This window comes from Molossus molossus, unplaced genomic scaffold (genome assembly GCF_014108415.1).
Source record: "Molossus molossus isolate mMolMol1 unplaced genomic scaffold, mMolMol1.p scaffold_m16_p_17, whole genome shotgun sequence".
NCBI classification, from domain to species: domain Eukaryota; kingdom Metazoa; phylum Chordata; class Mammalia; order Chiroptera; family Molossidae; genus Molossus; species Molossus molossus.
The window spans coordinates 1658448-1680516 of NW_023425352.1; the positions used below are offsets into that span (position 1 = coordinate 1658448).

General features: G+C 57.7%; 1 protein-coding gene across 1 annotated transcript in view; it reads left to right on the top strand.

Moving 5' to 3' along the window:
* The window catches only part of LOC118632667 (deleted in malignant brain tumors 1 protein-like), a 163148-nt gene that overhangs the window by 101220 nt on the left and 39859 nt on the right, over window positions 1-22069 (top strand). The window contains 13 exon segments of the mRNA XM_036265900.1: window positions 2058-2213; window positions 2216-2401; window positions 4427-4465; window positions 4582-4729; window positions 6251-6441; window positions 8252-8293; window positions 8975-9292; window positions 11749-12066; window positions 12990-13022; window positions 14425-14457; window positions 15820-15973; window positions 17963-18180; window positions 19769-20107. Coding sequence (XP_036121793.1) covers window positions 2058-2213; window positions 2216-2401; window positions 4427-4465; window positions 4582-4729; window positions 6251-6441; window positions 8252-8293; window positions 8975-9292; window positions 11749-12066; window positions 12990-13022; window positions 14425-14457; window positions 15820-15973; window positions 17963-18180; window positions 19769-20107 — 2175 coding nt within the window.

Here is a 22069-nt window from a genome sequence, read left to right on the forward strand (position 1 = left end):
GTTGAGCCTTGAGTTGGGTTTTTGGTTTTTTGGGTTGTTTTTTAGAGAGAGAGGAAGGGAGAGAGAGAGAAACATCGATGTGAGAGAGACGCATCCATTAGTTGCCTCCCTCATGACCCGACCAGGGTCAGGGACCAAACCACAACCGAGGTGCGTGCCCTTGATCAGAATCGAACCCGCAACTCTTTGTTCCGTGGGCCAACGTTCTAACTGCTGAGCCAAACCGGCCAGGACTGAACCACTTGTTCACCCTGCATGTTTGCCGTGTGCTGAGCACGGACTGGGGTGTGGGGGTACACAGGGGCCCGGCCGCGGCCCACCTCTCGGGAGTCCGTGGTTCAGCAGGGAGACAGTCCTGTGCACAGAGCACCGTGACGTGGGGAGAAGATGGTCTGTGCAGAAAGCTCCTCCTGCCCCCAGACCTCAGGAAGACACGGGGAGCAAAGCAGAAGGGCGTTTCGAGCTGGGGAGTGGTCTTGCGCCCTAGCTGTCCTGCCTCCCTCTTCCCCTGAGCGGCTGTCTGTCCACTGACCCACTCACGCACGACTCATGGTGGCTGCACCTGGGGAAACAGCTCACCCTGAGCCCACGTGGCCAGCCCGGGCTCTTCCAACTCCCAGTCGCCAGCAGAGACTTTGGCCCAACTCAGCACAGGGTTTGGTTCCTCTGAAGTCAGACGTACACTCGAGATGACTAGGCAGACGCAGGCACAGACACATGGCATTGGCCCCTGTCCTGGCTTTGGGTAGGACCGGTTGTCTAAGAAGGGGGACTGGGCAACAAAGACCTGTATGAGTGAGGCCACGTAAAACCACCCAAAACAGTGGCTTAGAACAACCACGACTGGTAAGTGCTCGTGAGCTGACGGGTCAGCCGGGCAGTCCTGAGGGTCGTGAGCTGACGGGTCAGCCGGGCGTCCTGTGGGTCATGAGCTGACGGGTCAGCCGGGCAGTCCTGAGGGTTGTGAGCTGACGGGTCAGCTGGGCGTCCTGCGGGTCGTGAGCTGACGGGTCAGCCGGGCAGTCCTGCGGGTCGTGAGCTGACGGGTCAGCCGGGCAGTCCTGTGGGTCGTGAGCTGACGGGTCAGCCGGGCAGTCCTGCGGGTCGTGAGCAGACGGGTCAGCCGGGCAGTCCTGCGGGTCGTGAGCTGACGGGTCAGCCGGGCAGTCCTGCGGGTCGTGAGCTGACGGGTCAGCCGGGCAGTCCTGAGGGTCGTGAGCAGACGGGTCAGCCGGGCAGTCCTGCGGGTCGTGAGCAGACGGGTCAGCCGGGCAGTCCTGCGGGTCGTGAGCAGACGGGTCAGCCGGGCAGTCCTGCGGGTCGTGAGCAGACGGGTCAGCCGGGCAGTCCTGCGGGTCGTGAGCTGACGGGTCAGCCGGGCAGTCCTGTGGGTCGTGAGCTGACGGGTCAGCCGGGCAGTCCTGCGGGTCTGGGGAGGCTCGGCTGGTCTTGGCTGATCTTGCTGGGCCCCTTCATGCACTGGGGTCAGCTGGCAGGTCAGCTGCGGACGGCCTGGCCTTCGACGGCCTCCCTCACGTGTCTCACCTCTCCATAACTGTTGTCTGGGTGACGGGCAACAAGGTCATGTGGCTGCCGACACCCAGCCCACCAGCTCAAGCGCAGTCACACGATTGTCCCGTGAAGCCCACGGTGTCGCAGCTCCTGAGGCCTCGCCCCGCTGGGCGCACCATCATTTCTGCTCCACGCCGCCGACCAGCGCGAGTCACGGGCCCCTGCCCCCATCAAGGCGTAGGAGGGGAGCCCGGCTGCTGAGAGGGGCTGCGATGCCGTATTGTGGGGAGTAGGCTGTACGGGGGGAAGCCGGGGCCGTGTGTGCAGATGACCGAGCACGGGCCAGCTGTCCTCACACAGGTGTGGATCGGGGCAACAGAGACCTCTGGGGGCAGACACACCTGGGAGTCTCCCCGGACACACCTGTGGGGATGCGTGCGCAGCAAAGGCAGGGGAAGGCGGGAAAGCCGGGTGGGTGGACGACAGGCCAGCCACCAACAGGCAGAGGGCTCCGCTCTCCCCTGCGACCCTACCCTTCCCCGGAGGCTGGGCCCCCGTGAGGCTGGTGGGCGGCCCTGGGAGCTGCGTGGGCCACGTGGAAATCTTCCAGGGGCCAGGGGGGCCATGCGACAATCTCTGGGACCTGCCGGGAGCAACCATCGTCTGCAAGCAGCCGGGGCGCGGCTGGGCCATTTCAGCCCCGCTGAGGCCCGCTTTGGGGAGGCTCCGGGAAGGTCCTGCCGGATGACCGGCACTGCCGGGGGACGAGGGCACCTGGAACAGTGGCTGCACCGCGGCTGGCTGGCCCACCACTGCGGGCGCGGGGAGGACGCGGGGAGGACGCGGGCGTGGTCTGCCCAGGCAGGGCCGCGGCGGCTCTTCCAGGACAGTGCTTTTCAAAAGCCGGTGTCGCGATAACGTGGGAAAGAAGCTCAGGGCGGCGTCTTCCTCTCTCACACTTACCGATGCGGAGCGCTGGGCGGCCAGACCACCAGGTAGCGGAGCCCCGGGGAAGAGGTCTGCCGGGCCGGCCGTGTTTCTGGCTCTCCGGCGGTGGGCGACCGAGCTGAGGAACGCCCGGGCTGTGCAGGGGAGAGGCGGCCGGACCCAGTGAGACCACTTCCCACGCCCTCCGCTGCGCTGTGCGTTCGGCCCACGGGAAGCAGCCCGGATGTCTCGGACCTGCTCAGGCTCAGTCCGTCACTCCTGAGGGCTGCCCGGGGATGGCCTGAGAGACCGTGGGGGCAGTTAAGATACGAGAGACAGTTAAGGACACTTTCTGCCAGGGGCAGACGGCTGGTGGCCAGACGTGGCTGAGGGCAAGCTGGCCGGATCCTGTGCCCACCTCTCCTTGCTGCAGCCGGCTCAAAGAGCGCCCTCTGCTGTTGGTTTTCCCACATGACACGCAGAGTGTCTCGTGCCAAGTGCCGTCTCTCCTTCATCAGCCCAGGTCCCTGACACCCCGCCTGGAGCCAGCTCCGGGTCAGAGTGAGCCCTGAATAAAGCCGAGGGCTCCATGTCTAGTAGCGCTGCGGTCACGCCGCCCCCGGCTGTCAGCTCGGACAGGTGGGAACGGATCGGCCTGGGAGACAGTCTCCAGTGGGAAGTGCTGGGCCAAGTGTCCCCGGTCGGACGGATGGGCATGAAGGATCCAGCGCACCCTGAGGTCCCGACTCCCTGCCTGGGCAGCAGGGCAAAGGACACAGCTGGCGCCTCTCGCCAGTCTCACCCCGAAGCCCTCTAACTCCTGACCCTCGGGTCTCAGGAACTGGCTGCAGGAGCCAGAATTTTGTGTCTTTCATTTTCTTAAACCCCCTAATTTAAAAATATCTCATTGAGGCCTGGCCGGTTTGGCTCAACAGTTAGAGCACCGGTCTGCGGACCAAAGAGTCTCGGGTTCAGTTCTGCTCAAGGGCACATACCTTGGTTGTGGTTTGTCCCTGGCCCTGGTCAGGGTCAAATGGGAGGCAACCAGTCGATGCGTCCCTCTCACATCAATGCCCCCCCAATTCTATCTAAAGATAAATGGAGAAATATCCTTGGGTGAGGATTAAAAATAATGATGATAATGATAATAATAATAATAGTAAAACGTGTACATATACAATTTGGCCCTGGACTGGTTAGAGCATCAGCCCATGGTCTGAGGGGTCACAGGTTGAATTCCTGGTCAAGGGCACCTATCTGGTTACAGGGTTGCTACCTGGCCCCAGTTGGGGTGCATGCAGGAGGCAATCAATCGATGTCTCTCTCTCTCTCCCTCCCTCTCTCTCTCTCTCTCTAAAAAGCAATAAAAAGCCTTGGCTGGTTTGGCTCAGCGGTTAGAGCGTCGGCCTGCAGTCCGGAGAGACCCAGGTTCGGTTCCCGCTAAGGGCACGTACCTCGGTTGCAATTTGTCCCTGGCCCTGGATGGTCGTGTGGGTGGCAACCACTCGATGTGTCCCTTTCACGTCGATGTTTCTCTCTCTCTCTCTCTCTCTCTCTCTGTTCCTCTCTCTCTGTTCCTCTCTCTCCCTCCCACTCTTATCTGAACAAAAAATGGAAAAATGTCCTCGGGTGAGGATAAAAAAATAAATAGCAATAAAAAAAAAATCCTCCAGTGAGGATGAGGATACATACACACATACACATACGTATACATATACATATGCGTATACATATACACATACATATACATGTACGCATACACATACATGTATATGTATACATGTACACACATGTATACATCATGTGTGTGTGCGACCAGAGAATGGCGCGCCGATGTCTGGGAAGCCTCTGGACCAGCGCCGCTTCTCCCCTGCACACTAACAGCACCCCCCACTCTGGCCTCACCGGAGACTGACCTCGGGCATGTGCAGATGGGTGTGGGCCTCAGTGCCAGCTGACCCTCCGTATGCCCTCTGTGTGTTGACAGGTCGCCCGCTGGCTGCCATGGCAGGGACCATCGCTGCAGGTGAGACTGGGTGGTGAAAGCGCCTGAACTTTGGGGAAAAAAGGAAAAAGTGTGATAACAAAATGAGCGAACTGAAGAGTGAGTAACCGGAAAGCCTGCTACCTTTCTGCCGTCAGGGACACCTCTGTGCGGGGGCGTCATCACTCAGTCCTCCGGGGCCATCCGGAGCCCCCCGCAGGATGAGCTGCCGGACAACGTGACCTGCGTGTGGGAAATCAGGGCCCACGCATCTGAGCACGTGCTGCTGGCGTTTCCGTATCTGAAGTAAGTCCGAGGCCCTGACCCAGGACAGTGCGCTTTGAGACTGCAGGCAATGGTTTCTTGACTGGTTCTTACAACTAAAACGGTCCTTTATGTTTTTCCGTTTTATTTTGAAGTAATTATAAACATACAGGAAGTTACAACCATAATGGGTCCCCTGTGCCCTTCCCCTCGCGCCCCCCGGTGGCAGCTCAGTGTAACTGTAGAGCAACATTGAGAGCACGGACCTGACATGGCGCCTGCTGTGAACTTGGCGACAGACCTCCTGTTCCATGCCCACCCTTGTTCCCATGGATGCGCATGTGCACGTGTGTGCATGTGCGTGTGCGCGTGTGTGTGCGTGTGTGTGCATGTGTGTGCGCATGGGTGTGAGAGATGGAGACAAAGACACAGTGTATGAGTGTGTGTGAGTGTGTGTGTGAGAGATGGAGACAAAGACACAGTGTGTGAGTGTGTGTGTGAGTGTGTGTGTGACAGATGGAGACAAAGACACAGTGTGTGAGTGTGTGTGTGACAGATGGAGACAAAGACACAGTGTATGAGTGTGTGTGTGAGTGTGTGTGTGACAGATGGAGACAAAGACACAGTGTGTGAGTGTGTGTGTGTGTGTGTGTGTGTGTGAGAGATGGAGACAAAGACATAGTGTGTGAGTGTGTGTGTGTGTGTGTGTGTGAGAGATGGAGACAAAGACACAGTGTATGGGTGTGTGTGAGTGTGTGTGAGACAGATGGAGACAAAGACACAGTGTGTGAGTGTGTGTGTAAGTGTGTGTGTGTGAGACAGATGGGGATGAATTCACAGTCTGTGTGTATTTCAGCCTGCTGGTCACAGGTGCAGACTCCAGGGACCCCTGGACCTAATAAATCAGAAAATTTTAGATGTTGGTGTTGTAGTCAAGGTTGATGTCCTCATAGAGAAAAGTCTTATGGAAATTACCCCCCAGGGACAACTCACGTTACTTATTACTCTTGGAAGTTGCTTATCAAAATGCAACTTGGAACAAGGGCTCAGGGGTGGGGGCGTGGACGTGGTTTGATGAACGCCCTGGTGGCGTCTGGACAAAACCTGGCAGCGGAGGACAGCCGGTGGCCAAACGGGTGGCTTCCTCCGGCGGCGGGGCGGTGTGGGCCCTCCCTCCAGGCAGGTCGGCCGGCAGGAGCTTGTAACCGGCTCGACTGGAACCTGGGGCCATGTCCCGCACTGGCCGACGCAGCGTCTCTGCCCCCTTCTGCCCACATCACTGACCGTGGCTCACGTGGCCCGGCCTGGGCCCTGGGCTGCGGGGCCTGCGGTCGGGTCTCAGCAGGGGCGCGCGAGATTCAGCCTCCCCTTTCCTGTGCCAGTCCTCCCTAGAAACAGGGAGATAAAATAATCCACCCTTCATGTGAATGACTGACAAGCTTTTCCTCGGGCCCGAGCCTCTTTATGTAATGACAGGACACGAAGGGTCTGCCTCAGGCACACCTCTCGGTCCGGTCCTCCGGTCAGGAGGCTGAGAGGCACCCACGCTGTCTCCTCCCACAGCCTGAACTGCACCCACGAATACTTTGAGATCCTGGACGGCCCTCCAGCCTCAGCAAAGTCCCTGGGGAAGACCTGCTCTGGCTACTACCTCACCTACGCATCCTCCTCCTGCTCGATGACCATCAAGTACTTCCGAAGCCTCAACCACATCGGGAAAGCCTTCATCGCTTATTATTACTCTGCAGCCCAAGGTAAGAGTGGTGGTGAAGACCAAGCGCCGGAGCTGGCCCGTCTGCCGGGGACCCGTTCCAGTCCCACCGCTGCTCCGGGACCGAGGGCAAGAGACTTGACTTCTCTGTGCCTCAGTCCCGTCCCTGGAGGGCAGGGCGAAAAGCGAACCCTCTAAGTCTGCCGTGGGGTTACCTGACGTGACAGAACTCGTCACGGGCCATCATACATGCCCAGTAATTGGCAGCTGCCTCACGAGCTCTATGGCTTCGCACAAGCATCTCGGTACCGTCAGCTCAGTGGGAAGTCAGCCTGAATAGGCCGGTGTGCTAGGACCTCTGGGAGGTGGTGTGGTCCCGGCCCGAGAGGGGCTCGTGCACACGCAGGAGTTCAAGACAGACACGGGGGATGCCGTCGGAGGACAGACAGGGCGTGGTGAATGTGTGCCTCTCAGCAAAGACGTCGGAGAGGGAAAGAGACTGGCGTGGCCTCCAGAAGAGTGTGGAGGGAAATGGAAACAGCCCGGGATTTGTCTTTGAACCGGGCTGGGCTGTGAGTGGAGAAATGGGAGGCGGGCGCAGCTGGGAGCACGCGCAGGCTGTGGCGGGAAGGCGGCAGGAGGACGCCGAGGGCTTGGGACGTGCAGTGTCCTCGGGGGCAGGCAGTGACCAGAGCCATGATGAAGGAGCTGTGATGTTTACTGAGTGCCTGTTCCCATCAGGCAACACTGTAAGCATTTGGCACGTGGTACCTTCTTTAATCCTCCAGCAAACCCAGGGTTCGTCCCCTTGCCCAGATGAGAAAACTGAGCTGGAGAGGTTCAGTAATTATCCCTCGGTCCCTCGGTGGCGGGTCTGCCCCGTCTACCACGGCTGAGATCGTGGGTGGTTCTCCCAGCACCCACCTTGGCCGAGAGCCAGGCTGTTCGGAAGAGTCTCCCTTTAGCAAGCACCGGGTGACTCGTTGAGCAGGTGTGGGAACGTGCTACAGAACAGCGGGGAAGCCCTAAGGCGCAAAGTGGTTCAGGGGAGCCGCCGTGATGGATGTTAAACAGTCATCGACTGATTGGTTGATTTTTTTTAAGAGAGCGAGAGAGATCGATTTGTTGTTCCACTTACTGATACATTTCACTGGTTGCTTCTTGTCTGTGCCGTGACCGGGGATCCAACCCACGACCTTGGCGTAAGGGACGACGCTCTAACCGATGGAGCTGCCGGGCCAGGGTGGCATTAGACGATATTGACCGCGGTTCCTTTGTGTTGGCAGGGCCGGCGTCCCAGACCCCGCCTCCGACCAGTGAGTCACGTTGACTGTTGCTACTTCATCTTCATTCCCAGTTCGTGTCCCTCTGCCCCCCTCCTGCACGGACCTCCCTTCCACGGCTGAGGGACTGTCCACACCCGCACAGCACGACGCTCCTTCACGGTGGAACCACGTGCCACGTGCCACACCTGGTCACTGCGTACCGATCGCTGTCGGTGTGGTCCCCAGTAAACCATGAGCACACCCAGGCCCTGCCCAGCAGAGGAAGCAGGAGCTTCCGGAGACACGGCTGCTTCCCCAGAGGGGCGGGTGGTGGCGACATCTTAGCGCAGAAAGGCACCGTTTACCTGTCACATTTCCAGTGACGGGCGGAGAAGGGAAGAGTATTTCTGTTGGACCCCACGCACTTGAGGGACAGGCAGACCCACCTGGAGAGGAAGGCTGGCTTAGAGGCTACCTCCCGTGCAGGTGGCGGGGGATGGGTCAGCTCTGCGCTGAGCCGAGAGCCAACAGGAGCTGCTGTGTCCCCAGGTTCTCCTTTTACTTGAGAAGGTTTTCTTGTCTCCACAGCAACCCTGACAGCAGCACCCAAGGTGGTGACAGCAAGACCAGGTGAGCCCAGAAATGCATCCTCGTGACCCGGTGGCCTGTCTCGTCCCTGCTTCATGGGGTCATCTATTTGCCAATGGGCCCGTCGGCTCTTCCCAAAGGGGGCCAAGCTCATTTCTCAGAGCCATTCCAGGTCTCCCCACTGACAGTAACCGGTCCTTCGAGGGGACGCCGACCTTTCTCTACGTGGCCAGTCGTCAGCCTCACAGCCGCGTGACTGACAGACGGTTTCGGGAGGCCGAGGCTCAGGGCAGAGGGAGACAGTGAGCGGGGGGATCGGGAGGCCTGAGTTTAGACCTGCTCCTCACCAGGTGTGAGACGGGGTGAGGCACCCGGCTTCTCCACTCCCCGTCTCCCCAGTGGGGTACCGGCGCTCGCCTGGGCTCCCGAAAAGCCGAGCACCTCACACAACCGCAAATCACTGTGCCCACTTTCCGTAATGTTCTTCTGCCAGAGCAGAGTGGCGCATCTCTCTGGCCCAAGAGCTGCTCAGTTCCTGGACATTTTAGGCTAAATGATATTGTGATGATCCTGTTGACTGACCAGAGCTCCAGCCAGGAGGTTGACAAGTTACTGACTTTCCCCCACGTTTCCCACCGCTGACGGGAGTGCAGAGCTGGTGGCTCATCCAGCTCAGGGGGCAGTGTCCCCAGATGGCAGTGACTGCCAGGTCTCTGTCTGCAGGGGACTGGCCAGAGCTGCGGCTGGCGGGAGGCTCGGGCCGGTGCTCAGGACGCGTGGAGGTCCTCCACCAGGGCGCCTGGGGCACCGTGTGCGATGACCTGTGGGACCTGAGCGAAGCCGAGGTCGTGTGCCGACAGCTGGGGTGCGGCTGGGCCGTGTCCGCCCCTGGGAAGGCCCACTTCGGCCCGGGCTCTGGGGCCATCCTCCTGGACGACCTCCAGTGCGCTGGGGTGGAGCGCCACCTGGGCCAGTGTGGCCACGCCGGCTGGGCAGAGCACAACTGCGGCCACCACGAGGACGCCGGTGTCACCTGCTCAGGTAGCCTCTCCCCGCTCAGGCAGTCGCGCACTGTGCTTGCAGACCACCCTGCCAGAGCTCAGAGCCATCCAGGGACGAGACAGGACCCCCTACGTGGGGCATTTCGTTTTATCTCTTCCAAGTTGGTGGAACATATAAGAGTTCAAGCATCTGCCTTTCGGACTAAAACCCCGAAACTTTCTAATGAGGGAGTACGAATGCCCACGGGTGTGTGTGCTTTGCTGAATACAGACGTGCGCAAAGGTGTCTCGCTGTGGGACACTATGTTCTCTCTCATCGAGGCGCCATCCACAGGCCTCCATTCAAAGGGGCGGCCGGCGGAGTCAGTTGGGGGTACTTTGGGGCTGGACCTCAGGGCTGCTGCTAACACGCGCGGGGCATCCAGCCACATTCAGACTCCGATTCTCCCTCCGCAGAACCAGGGAGCTGACTGCTCTCCTGCACGACTGCTGAAGGGTCCGAACTCCCTCAGGCGGACGCTCCCAGCGCCGGGCGGTGTTCACTGTCGGTTCTGCCAATCACAGCGCCACGGACCCAGGGAACTAAAACGGCTCCTTTTAATGGCCTTGCGACCATTTTTTAAATTTTAATTTAAAATAATATTTTTTTCTTTATTGATTTTAGAGCGAGAGGAAGGGAGAGGGAGAGAGAGATAGAAACATCGATGAGAGAGAACATGGATTGGTGCCTCCTGCACGCCCCCCACTGGGGATGTGCCCTGACCAGGAATCGAACCGGCGACCTCTTGGTGCAGGGTTGATGCTCAACCACTGAGCCACACCGGCCAGACGCCTTGTGACCATTTTAAAAAATACTTTGGACTCAGGCATAAATAACTAGCTAGGACTAACCCAGTCATCTGAAGTGTCTACTGATAACCCTCTCTGACCACGAGATGGCTGTTCGTCAGCCAGCAGCCGGAACGCCTGGTGTGACTGGGGAGAAGCCGTGACAACTCGAGCGGCCTGTGGCAGAGTTGCCACGTGAGAAGCGGCTCTGTGGTCCGTGGGACCTGCTGCCCACGACTTCTACCTGGAGGCACATGTTATCAGCACCGTCTTGTTTGCTTTGCATTCGCGCACCCGTCCTTTTGCTTTGTGGGGTCTTGTCACGTGTGACACGTCTAACTCAGTTACACCCTCATGGGCCACGTGTATTCCCACGTCCCCCTGCTCTGGAGGGTGACTGTCTGAATCTGAGGTACCCCGAAGACTGTCCACAGTGAAACTCATCTGCTACTTTCCGTCATATCGTCCCTGCTGCGCCCTTCCCGTCGGGACAGCGCGCTCTCGGTCCACGGGGGAGCTGGGCCTCCCGGGACGGTGTTATTATTACTTTTTTATCCTCACCCGAGGACTTTTTTTCCATTTTTGTTCAGACAGAGTGGGAGGGAGGGAAAGAGAGAGAGAGAGAGAGAGAGAGAGAGAGAGAGACATCGACGTGAAAGGGATGCATAGAGTGGCTGCCTCCCGCACGACCACAACAGGGCCAGGAACGAACCGTAACCGAGGTACGGGCCCTTGGCCGGAATTGAACCCGCGACTCATTGGTCCGCTGGCCGACACTCTAACCGCTAAGCCAAACCAGCCAGGGCCTGGGATGGTATTACTTAAAGGCACTAACTCTTCCTGTGTCCAATTAATAAACACTTAGAAGGATGTGATTAAAATCTTTGTCTTCAGTTAGGAAAAGTCAGGATTTCTGAAAATACTGACACAGTGATTCTCTATGTAAACAGATGCTGAAGAGTCGCTGACCAGCGGTCCAGGTAGGTCACCCTTTTGGAGGTTTTGGAGGGATTTAATGGCAACTGTCTTGATTTGTCCTGGGTCTATTTCTCCTCCCAGCCGAGAGCTCAGCCTCTGTCTAAACCTCAGGGGTTTTCTCACCATCCAGGTGTCATTTGAAAGTCTCATTTAGAGTTCTTGCTTTGGATTTTTCATGCGTGACGGGGCCGTGTGTGTGAGGGATTTGCAGGAATGAACTGGGGTGTCCGGACTTCTGTAGATGTTTGTCCCTCTGGCTCGAAGGCCTTTCCCCAGCCCCCTCCCTGACCAGCCTCTTCTCGCCGATTGGAGAGGGTCTTCCCAGCCCATGCCCCCTGCCCCCCATGGGTCTCTTCGGAGCCCCCGTCCCTTCCCTTCATTGCGCTTACCACGATGTGGCACAGTGCGCGGACCCGTGTCCACGGCTGACTGATGAGTAGACTGCAGGCTTCCCGGGGGCAGGAACCACGCTCTTGGGTTTACAGCAGTATGATCCATGTCTAACGTGAAGGATAATCAATCAGAACCATTGACATGAATGAAACTGGCCGAAGACACCCACGACACGGGAACACAGGAGCAGTGAGGGACACCCCCAGGCCCACAGGCCGCCTGCTCCTCCCCCACCCGTGGTCCTGCTGGCGGGCACCAGGGGGGCCTTCTGGGGACTCGCGCCATCTCTGTCTGCAGGGGACTGGCCAGAGCTGCGGCTGGCGGGCGGCTCGGGCCGGTGCTCAGGACGCGTGGAGGTCCTCCACCAGGGCGCCTGGGGCACCGTGTGCGATGACCTGTGGGACCTGAGCGACGCCGAGGTCGTGTGCCGACAGCTGGGGTGCGGCCAGGCCCTTGCTGCTCCCGGAAGGGCCCACTTCGGCCCGGGCTCTGGGGCCATCCTCCTGGACGACCTCCAGTGCGCTGGGGTGGAGCGCCACCTGGGCCAGTGTGGCCACGCCGGCTGGGCAGAGCACAACTGCGGCCACCACGAGGACGCCGGTGTCACCTGCTCAGGTAGCCTCTCCCTGCTCAGGCAGTCATTTCAGATGTTATGTACTTTGAAACCATGCATCCCAGGTGGTGTTTCCATCCATCCATCCGTCCGTCCATCCATCCGTCATCCGTCCACATGCTCATTCTTTCATCAAACAGAGCTTCCACGCCAGCCCTGGGCTCAGATACACGCCCACCGTGGGCAGCCCCCGACTGCACACGGGAGGTCCTCAGCGTTTGTGTGCACACCCCACAACCCCCGCCCAGAGCATTGCAGAGCAGGGTCCAGGGCCCTCCCCCCAGAGGGATGACTAACTCAGTTTGGAAAGGGACTTTGGAGTCCTGGCTGGTTTGGCTTAGTGGATAGTGCATCGGCCCACGGACCCAAGGGACTTGGGTTCAATTTCTGGTCAAGGCATGTACCTGTGTTGCAAGTTTGATCCCCGACCCTGGCTCGGGTCGTGCAGGAGGCAACCAATCAATGTGTTTCTCTTACATTCATGTCTCTCTCTCTCTCTCTCTCTCTCTCTCTCTCTCCCCCCTTCCTCCCTTTCACTCTATCTAAAAATCAATGGAAATATATCTTTGGGTAAGGATTAACAAGAAAGAAAGAAAGAAAGAAAGAAAGAAAGAAAGAAAGAAAGAAAGGGGGCCCTGGAATCTGCATTGTAGCAAGTACGCCAGGTGATTCAGCCTTAGCAGGGCCACAGGCAATCCAGCCCTGATCCCCGGAAGCAACCCAGCTGCTATGCCCTGCCCCTCGGGTCCGAGGACCTGCCAGGGGAGGGCTGCAATGGCCCGGAGGCAGCTCTGGTGCTCTGGTCTCATACCCACAAGACCACAGTCCTTTCCCTTCATGCCCCACCCATGCCCCTCACCCCATTTCCCCCCACACTTTGGATCCACTAAAGAGAGTGACCCATTGCCCCTCTTTATGCCCCCAGATGCCGAAGAGCTGCCTCCTCCCACACCTCCAGGTAGGTCCATATGTTTTCCTAGCGCAAACGACTTTATAGTGATACTAATGATAATAATATCAAACACGTATAAATGTTGAGAATCCAGCCCTGTTCTGAGCTCTTTGTATTTATAACTCATTTAATCCCCACAGTAACCCTTGAGGTAAGTACTTATTCCCATTTTCCAGATAGGTAAGTCAAGACAAGAAAGGTAGTAAGGCACCCAGGACTAGCCAATGGATTTGAACCCAGGGGTTGGTGCACCTGGGCGCCAGTCTTATTCCCACACAGTCCACTGGCCCCAACTACACAAAGACCAGGCAAAGCTAGAGCAGAAATGGGGACATCGTGCTCAGATTACTGTAATCCTCAGGACACGCCTGCAAAAACGTATTTGATATTACATTTTACAGAAGAAAAAATTTGAGACACAGAAAGGTTTTAAGTCACTTTCCTGAGATGACTCAGCAAGTTAACGGTAGAACCAACTTTTAACACTGATCGATCTTAGCACACGCTCTTGGGACCTTATGACGTGTACCTGTTTTCAAAAATCTCATAATGATTAAATGGCATTCATCTGCAACAACAACCAAAGGTTAGGAAAACCAGACCAACACTGGTGGTGTAAATCCTGAAACAATGCTGAAGGTATATGAAAAGGCGTTTTGTTTCATTGTAGCATCTGCAGCAGCGGGCAAAGGGCGTTTCGTTTCATTGTAGCACCTGCAGCAGCGGGCAAAGGGCGTTTTGTTTCATTGTAGCACCTGCAGCAGCGGGCAAAGGGCGTTTCGTTTCATTGTAGCACCTGCAGCAGCGGGCAAAGGGCGTTTCGTTTCATTGTAGCACCTGCAGCAGCGGGCAAAGGGCGTTTCGTTTCATTGTAGCACCTGCAGCAGCGGGCAAAGGGCGTTTCGTTTCATTGTAGCACCTGCAGCAGCCGGCAGCCTGCCAGGGTTTCCGCATAAATGAGTTCAGTTCATCTTCACAGCTGAGGAGGGGGCGGTCCAGAAGCCCGCCCAGGAGCACTCGATTGACAGCGGCAGAGTGGACTTCTCAAGCCCTCTCTCCTGCTCTTTGAATGCACCTGGCTGTCCCAGAGCCTCAGCGACCACACAGACCCCAAGTCATCGGCAGAAGCATCTCTCTCGGGCACTCGCCTGGAGGAGGCCTTGGTGTTCTGGGCACGGCCAGCTCTGTGTGTTGGGGTCATGAGCGAGGGGGCAGGGCTGTCTAAAGTTAAAGAGCCATGGTTAGGGTCAAGGACAGCGGCCCTTCGAGTGAACGCCCATCTGCAGTTTTCTCATTTCACGTAACTCAGCCGAGCTTAAAATGCCGCGGATGGCAGGGAACGAAGACCGTGTTGAGTGAAAGGTGCCATCGCGTTATCATTGTTATCTGACGCCTTTTTTCCTTTTAGGTCTTTCTACAGCTTCTCAGGATCACCTAACAGGTAACTGCTTGTTGTAAACTGACGTGGTCACTCCATGCTAAGAGAATCATCCTACGAGATGCTGGCATCACCCTGGATGCGGGCAGTGTGCCCGGGACGTGGCACAGAGAGACTGGCACAGTGGCCAGGGCAGTCAGGACCTCCGCTGGAGGAGCCCCTGCGTCCTCACCACAGCCTGGCATCCGACGTGGCATCAAGCCATCTAATGCCTGATGATACTGACTTTTTTAACTGAAGGAGCAGACTGTGAAGGGGGCATGTGCATGTGCCCAGGTCTGAGCAGGCATGAGGGTGATGAGAGGCTTGGAGACAGTGTGGCTCAGTCCCCTGGCCACACTCAGGCTGCCTCCTCGGGGCAGAGCCCTGCACTGGGCATTCACAACGGGCACCAGTCCATCACCCCTGCCGTGTAGAGGTTTCGGGAAGTGCACAGCCCAGGGATTTCAATGTCAGTCCGACCCGGTCCCAGTTGTTATAACCCACAAATGCGATCAACCACAGAGCTATCGACGGGGACGATTACAAGTGGGTCAGTGGGGACCAGAAAGAAGACAATTGAGTGACAATAATTTAGGGACAGGTCAATAAAGCGCACTCACTGTGTGTTCAAATTTTCTCTAAAATAGTTTGATGATTCCAAGTTTTCTGCCGTTTTGTGGGCTGGCTGCTTTAAAGACACGTGTGTGTGTGTGTGTGTACGTGTCTACCTATATGAATAGGCAACGGACATAGGATTAGATCTCACCGTTATCTCGTTTAACCCTTATGAAGCCAAAACCCTGTGGGTTCCAGTCTCAGCAGATACGGAGTTAAAGAAGACAGTCTGCCCAGGGAAAGTGATGAGGAAGTACCTGGAAGGAGGTCCCCATCCCAAGCTTTCAAACAGTCCCCAGCAGCTCCAGTCTCCCCTGTGTCCCCAGGTCAACAGACCCCAAAATTGTTCTCGAGTCTCTTGTTGCCCAGAACGCTCGCCCAGGCACGCGAGGCCCGTGTCTCCGTCTCTGCTTCCCGGTCTCTGTAGCTCACCCTGCCCGCTCCCAGCAAGGTGCCCCCTTCAGACAGAGGGCGACACAGCGCACACACTGGACAAATGGAACGTCCTCTGTGTCACAGGGTGGCGGGGGCGGGGAAGGCCGGACGCTCGCACAGTCACACTTTCTGACTCATCAGAATTAGACGGAAGGACTCTCCTTCCCAGGAGCCATTCAGGTTAAAGAGCTGCCCGGAGCCTTGTGTGTGCCCGAGGGGGGCGGCAGGCTGCCAAACTGCACCCGGCACGGGACGGGGAGGGGGAGCTGGTCCCTACCGAGAGCACCCAGGTGACGCGTGTGGACGCCCTGACGGTCTCCTCTGCTGTTCCAGGAGGAGGAGCCTCCTGTGGAGGTGTCATCTCCAGCCTCTCCGGCTCACTCTCCAGTCCATGGTACCCGGACCACTACCCCGCAGACACCCAGTGCGTGTGGGAGATCCGCGTGGGCAGAACGTTCCGCATAAGGCTCACGATTCCCAGTCTGAAGTAAGAAAACGACTGTTTAGGAAACGGGTCTATCGCCATAAGAATATCGGTCTGTGAAATCTTAGAAGGTATCTCCTTTGGTGGGAAACCCTTAGGGATAGAACCAGAAAGGCACACAATGCGTTGTAGCAGAAGCGTGGGCCAACTTTGTAGTGCTGCCAACGAGCTCCTTCTAGTTTGAAAAATTCTATAATTTATTATCCTATTTGTCAGAACCTTATTTTGGTCATTTTTCTATGTGTTTTTTTTTTTTTATGTTTTATTTCCAAAAATACCGCAAAAATCCTTCTCAGCAGCTTTGCCTTGTTGTACACTGGGCACCAATATTTAACCTCTTGCACTTTCTTCTTCCTTCATTTAGATTTTAAACTTTTTTTTTATTTTTATGTTTTATCCTCACTCGAGGACATTTTTCCATTTTTTGTACAGAGAGAGTGGGAGGGAGGGAGAGGAAGAGAGAGAGAGAGAGAAACATTGATGTGAAAGAGACACATCGAGTGGCTGCCACCCGCTCGACCAACCAGGGCCGGGGACAAACTGCAACCGAGGTACGTGCCCTTAGCGGGAACCGAACCCGGGTCTCTCTGGACTGCAGGCCGACACTCTAACCACTGAGCCAAACCGGCCAGGGCCCTTCATTTAGATTTTAAACCCACAGTAAGAGGCTGTCCACACACACATGCATCCACACTGCATCCACGGGCCCTGCATCTTCTAAACGTTGCCACAAAGTCTAAGGAGACAGTGGGTACATGGCCTCTTTCCAACGTGGAGAGAATGAGTTTCCGAAGTCACTGCCGTCCTCATCCCCACGACGTACAATAAGAGCTGACATCCTTTTAGTGTCAACTGTGCGTCAGGCTCTGGACTGTGCACTGGTCATCTTTGTCATATTCCAGCATCACTCAGCCCTAAGATCGATGTCCCTGTTGTCCCCATTGGCGATGGGGGAGCGGAGCTGAGGTTCCCGAAGGCGCCCGCGGCGAACCCTCGGGCCTGTCTGAGGTCGGAGCCCCGCTCTTCCCTTCTGTAAGCAGAGGGTGGACGAGGCTCTCCTTCCCGCACACGACACACACGGCGCTGCCCACGGGAAACGCTGGCGTGACTGCTGTCAGCACGCGTGGATTGTTGCCAGTCTGTGGAGTCAGACAAACCCGGGACAAAGATAGACCTCCAGGGTCTGTCGGTATCTGCTGTCTCTCCCCTCAAAGTTGCCCCTCACACGCCCCCTCCGAAAGGATGGCCTCAGGGCAGACACTCTTCTCTGCGGGGGTGGGAAACGTAGGCTTATAGCTGTCCCTGTGGCAAGTAATACTTCAAGTAATAAACAGGAGCACAAGAATAAACTCTGCTTCATGTACTCACAGCTGTACACCTACTTTGCCCACCCCGTATACTGACATTTATTTTTATGATTTTTAGAAAGGGAGAAGGAGAGAGAGAGAAACATCGATGAGAGAGAACATCAACTGGCCGCCTCCTGCCCCCCAGTGGAGATCGGGCCCACAACCTGGGTGTGTGCCCTGACCGGGAATCGAACTGGCGACCTCCTGGTGCAGGGTGGACGCTCAAGCACGGAGCCACACCGGCTGAGCTGCTGACATTATTTTAAAATCATGTTCTTTCTCCCCAAGAATTTGGGCAGGAAAAGCGTTGTGAGATACAGAGGTCGGGAAATCTGGCTGTGATGTCGCGCACAGGCCGATCATTTGACTGCCAAGAATTTATTTGCAATGTTCACTAGCGCTTCCGATCTTCCCTGTCAGCTGTGATTGGTTAAAATGATCATTTTAACATTTCTGTTACTAAGTTGTAACTGTAAGTCTCACTTGATCCTCAGACAAAGGGAGTAAGAGTTCTGACAATAAGGCATCTGAAAAGCTTAATTTATATTTTACATATTCCTGTGCAATTTAAAGCAGAATCCGAACATTCAAGCCTATGCTTGTCATACTGTCTGAGCTTTCAGATCTCCGCTTGACCCCCCAGCCTGGAAGACGCCCTGGGGTGCCCCTACGACTCAGTCGAAATCTTCGATGGCCCCAGAATCGCCGCGCTCTCCGTAGGGAAGTTCTGTGCTCCGGTCCCCGTGATGTTTTTCTCCTCCTCGGACACCGTGACGGTGGTCTTCCGAAGTGACTCCACAGTCAGCAACACTGGCTTTTACGCTCTGTTCAGTGTGGTTCCCCAGGACCAAGGAGAGTCGGGTAGGAAGCGTCAAGTGGTCCTTAGAGACAGAACGGTTTTCTAACGGGAGGGACTTTCCCGCCAGCAGATGCCTGGGGTGCATTTTCAAAAGGCCCTCAGCCTTCCTCCCACCGGCTCCCTGTAGCTGCAGGTTTCCCGGAGCGCCCCCGCCCCCACCCGGGCAGCTGGAATAGGCGATGGTGTGTGTGAATGGGGGGCTGCAGCCCCTGCAGGGGAAGCCCTGGGCTTGCCTGTGTCCCCCTCACCCGCCGCATGGGGACTGTCCAGGGTGCTGAAATCTGGAAGCTAAACTTGTCCGAAGAACCATTTCTCTCCACCAGCTGCCCCACCGCACCCCCAGACTCCCCCAAAGAGAGGCCTGTGGCGTCTGCCAGCCATGGCTCTACAGACTTTCATTCCAGGGCCAAGCCAGCAAGCCCACTGTGGAGTCCCTGGTGCTCAGGGGCATCACGGAGGGGGGGGCAGGAACCCCCGTGACTTTTTCAGAAAGCTCAGTAGTAAGTCCCCGGCTGCAGTTGGAGGTAGGGTGGGGGTAGGGATGTGTTTTCTCCTGGTAAGGAAGACCCTCCGAGCATGTCCGAGACCTTGCCTCCAGGATTGGGTACGCTGACCATTCCCTGACTCACGGTCATTGTTTACTCGTCCAACAATATTTCCGAGGCCCTCGCATGCGCCAGGCCCAGGGTTCGGTGCTGGAGACACAGAGCACACGGCGCCACACCCTCCCCTCGAGTGTACAGCACTGCGGGTGTGGGAGGGCCAAGCCCCAAGACACGAGCGAATGAACAAGATGACGGGGAGAAACAAAGGCTGAGAGGGAAGACCCAGGCAGGAGAGTGCAGACTGCCTGGGCTGGAGGAGGTGCCCCTGTGGGTGGGGTGGGGGCGCAGGGCTTCCCGGAGGGGGTGATGCGTGATGAGCGACAGCGAAGAGGCACCCAGACAGAGAGAAAACCGAGCGCGGAGGCGCTGGGGAGGAAAGAGAAACGGGAAAAGGCCAGAGTGGCAGAGCCTACACACAGTCAGGGAAGTTGGCCCTGGGGTGTCTCAAGGAGAGGGCGGGTGACCCCAGCTAGCCACAGGCATAGCCATCCCCGCTGTCTGCAGTCAGAGCCTCCCTGGGGCCTGGGGCCTCCCAGGAACTAAAACTACATCGATTCACGCACTTACCAAGACACATCCCGACACGCAGCTTGGAGCCACTTCCCAGTCACCCTGCACGGTGACCCAGGGACCCGCAGGGCAGAATCTGCAGAAATCACGGTGTGCTGGGCGCCTCCTAGCCCCGCTCTCGTCGACGAGTCCGCACAGCCCTCTAGGGTGCATGCTGCCTGCGCCCCCATGTTACAGATGTGACAGCGAGGCTGGGAGGCGCAGTAACTGGCCCCAGGTCACGTCCAGGAAGCAGGAGGGCTGAGGTTCAAACCCTCCTCCATCTCTCTTCAGCCCTGCAGCCCACCTGTGAGGACCTCGGGGCCCCACGAGGCTTTGTTCTTGCATGTATTTGTTTTAGCCACAAATGTAGGGTCTGCAAAGCCTTTCCACGTAAAACCTTCCAAACTCAAGAAGCAAACCCTGTTCCGTTTAGAAGACAGACTGGAGCTGCGGCTGGCGGGCGGCTCGGGCCGGTGCTCAGGACGCGTGGAGGTCCTCCACCAGGGCGCCTGGGGCACCGTGTGCGATGACCTGTGGGACCTGAGCGACGCCGAGGTCGTGTGCCGACAGCTGGGGTGCGGCCGGGCCCTTGCTGCTCCCGGAAGGGCCCACTTCGGCCCGGGCTCTGGAGACATCCTCCTGGACAACGTCCAGTGCTCAGGACATGAGAGCCACCTCAGCCAGTGCCCCAGCTCCAGCTGGTCCGACCACAACTGCGGCCACCAAGAGGACGCTGGTGTCATCTGCTCAGGTAGCCCCTCCTCCCAGGGCAGTTTCTTTCTGATCTCCAGTGGCATCTGGGTGATGGACGGTGTGCACAGAGCAGGGCCAGGTGAGCTAAGGACAGTGGCCCGACAGGGGCATGTCCCTTGGCCAGGTTGACACAGACCGCTGGGAGCCTGGCACACACTCCAGGGCCACACGGAGGGCAGGGCCTGCTCTCTGCGGCATCTCCCGACGCTGGAACGCGCTCTGTTCTTGCTGGCGTGGCAGGAAGCCAGCCTGCGCGACACCCGCCCACACCAGAAAGTCTCCATTTCTTTACCTTCCTGGAACTTAGCTTAGCTTTCCTGGCTTGGCCGTTTTTAAAAAGTAATTTTTCTTTATTGATTTGAGAGAGAGAGGAAGGGAGAGGGAGGGAGAGAGAGAAACATCGATGAGAGAGAACATCAATTGCCGCCTCCTGCATGCCCGCCCCTGGGGATCAGGTCCACAACCTGGGCATGTGTCGTGACCGGGAATCGAACCGGGACCTCTTGGTGCAGGGTCGATGCTCAAGCACTGAGCCACACCGGCCGGGCCTAACTTCACCTTTTTCTCATGCGTGCAGATGCTGGGGACTGGGCTCCGGCTGGGACTCCTACACCCCCAGGTAGGTTGGACACATCTCCGCAGAGTGAATAAGAAGTCTGACCTGTCCCGACCTGGACACTGGGACCACCCGGGAGCTTTTAAAGCCCCCAGGGTCCAGGTGGCGCCCAGAGCAGCCACGTCAGAGTCTCTAGGGTCCCGCCCAGTCGTCACTTACATTCAAGCTTCCCACGGGGTCCTGATGTGCGGCCGGGGGCAGGAGCCGGGGCTCGGACAGCGAACTGAGAGCTGGTTTCCCGGATGGAGTGGCGTCCCCAGCCCTCCTCTCTGACAGCCGAGCAAGGAGGGGCAGGCGCCTTCATTCGGTCATAAGTGTAAAGCGATTCTACGCTGCTAAGCTGTCTCCTGACTCTCCTTGGTTCTGGTTCTTGCAGCTGTAATTCCTCAAGCTCCCGGGCCACAAGGTAACTCCCGTTCGAGGAAAGTACCTCCGGAGACGACGGGATTGCTTGGGTGGATCACGGCAGCACCGCGGACACCTGCCTGTCCTGGCTGCCGGAGGGGAGGGAGGCGGTGGGTCGTGAGTTCGTCTGGCCGCCTGGCAGGGAGCTGGGGGCTGGACACCCCACACCTGGGCGAACCCACAACCATGTCAGGGTCCTGCCTGTCACTCACACCTCTTCCCCTCCCGCCCCCATCGGGGCCCGTCACACACGGCCAGGCCACAGCTCTGCCCCTGCCAGGGCGAGCCGGCCGATTGCGAGTCACAGCTGAGCTGGGTGGGATGCTGGCTTCTGCGCCCGGGCAAACGCAGCATGCGGGCCTGAAAAAGCCTCGCGCCGCCGTCTCGCTGTCTCACAGGAGGACGTGGCTCTTGCGGGGGCGTCCTGTCAAGTCTCTCGGGCTCCTTCTCCAGTCCTGGGTATCCCGCAGACTACCCCACGGACGTGCAGTGCGTGTGGGTGATACACCTGCCCGAGCAGTTCCACGCAGAACTGACCATCCCAAGCCTGAGGTGAGCAGCCCGGCCCCTCTGCTTCAGGTGCTCGCTTAGAGCCGCGTCCAGCTGTCCTCCGGGCGGCGCTGTGTCTCCGTCCCGTCAGGCCGCTCCGCCCAAATGCCATGAACTGGGCAGCTTGACCAACAACAGATATTTCTTCCTTACGGTTCTGGGGGCTGGGCCCAAGGTCAGTGACTAGGAGATTCGTCTGGCGGGGACCGTTTCCCCAGAGGTCGAGCCTCCCTGCAAGGGCACTAATCCCATCCATGAGGGCTCCACCCTCACGACCGAATCACCTCCCAACCGTCCTGCTTCCTAATACCACGCTGGAGGTTAAATGTCATATTATGCATTCTAGGGGGACACAAGCATTCGGCCGATAGCACCATGTGACAAATCCTTTTACATTTACATTTTTTTTCT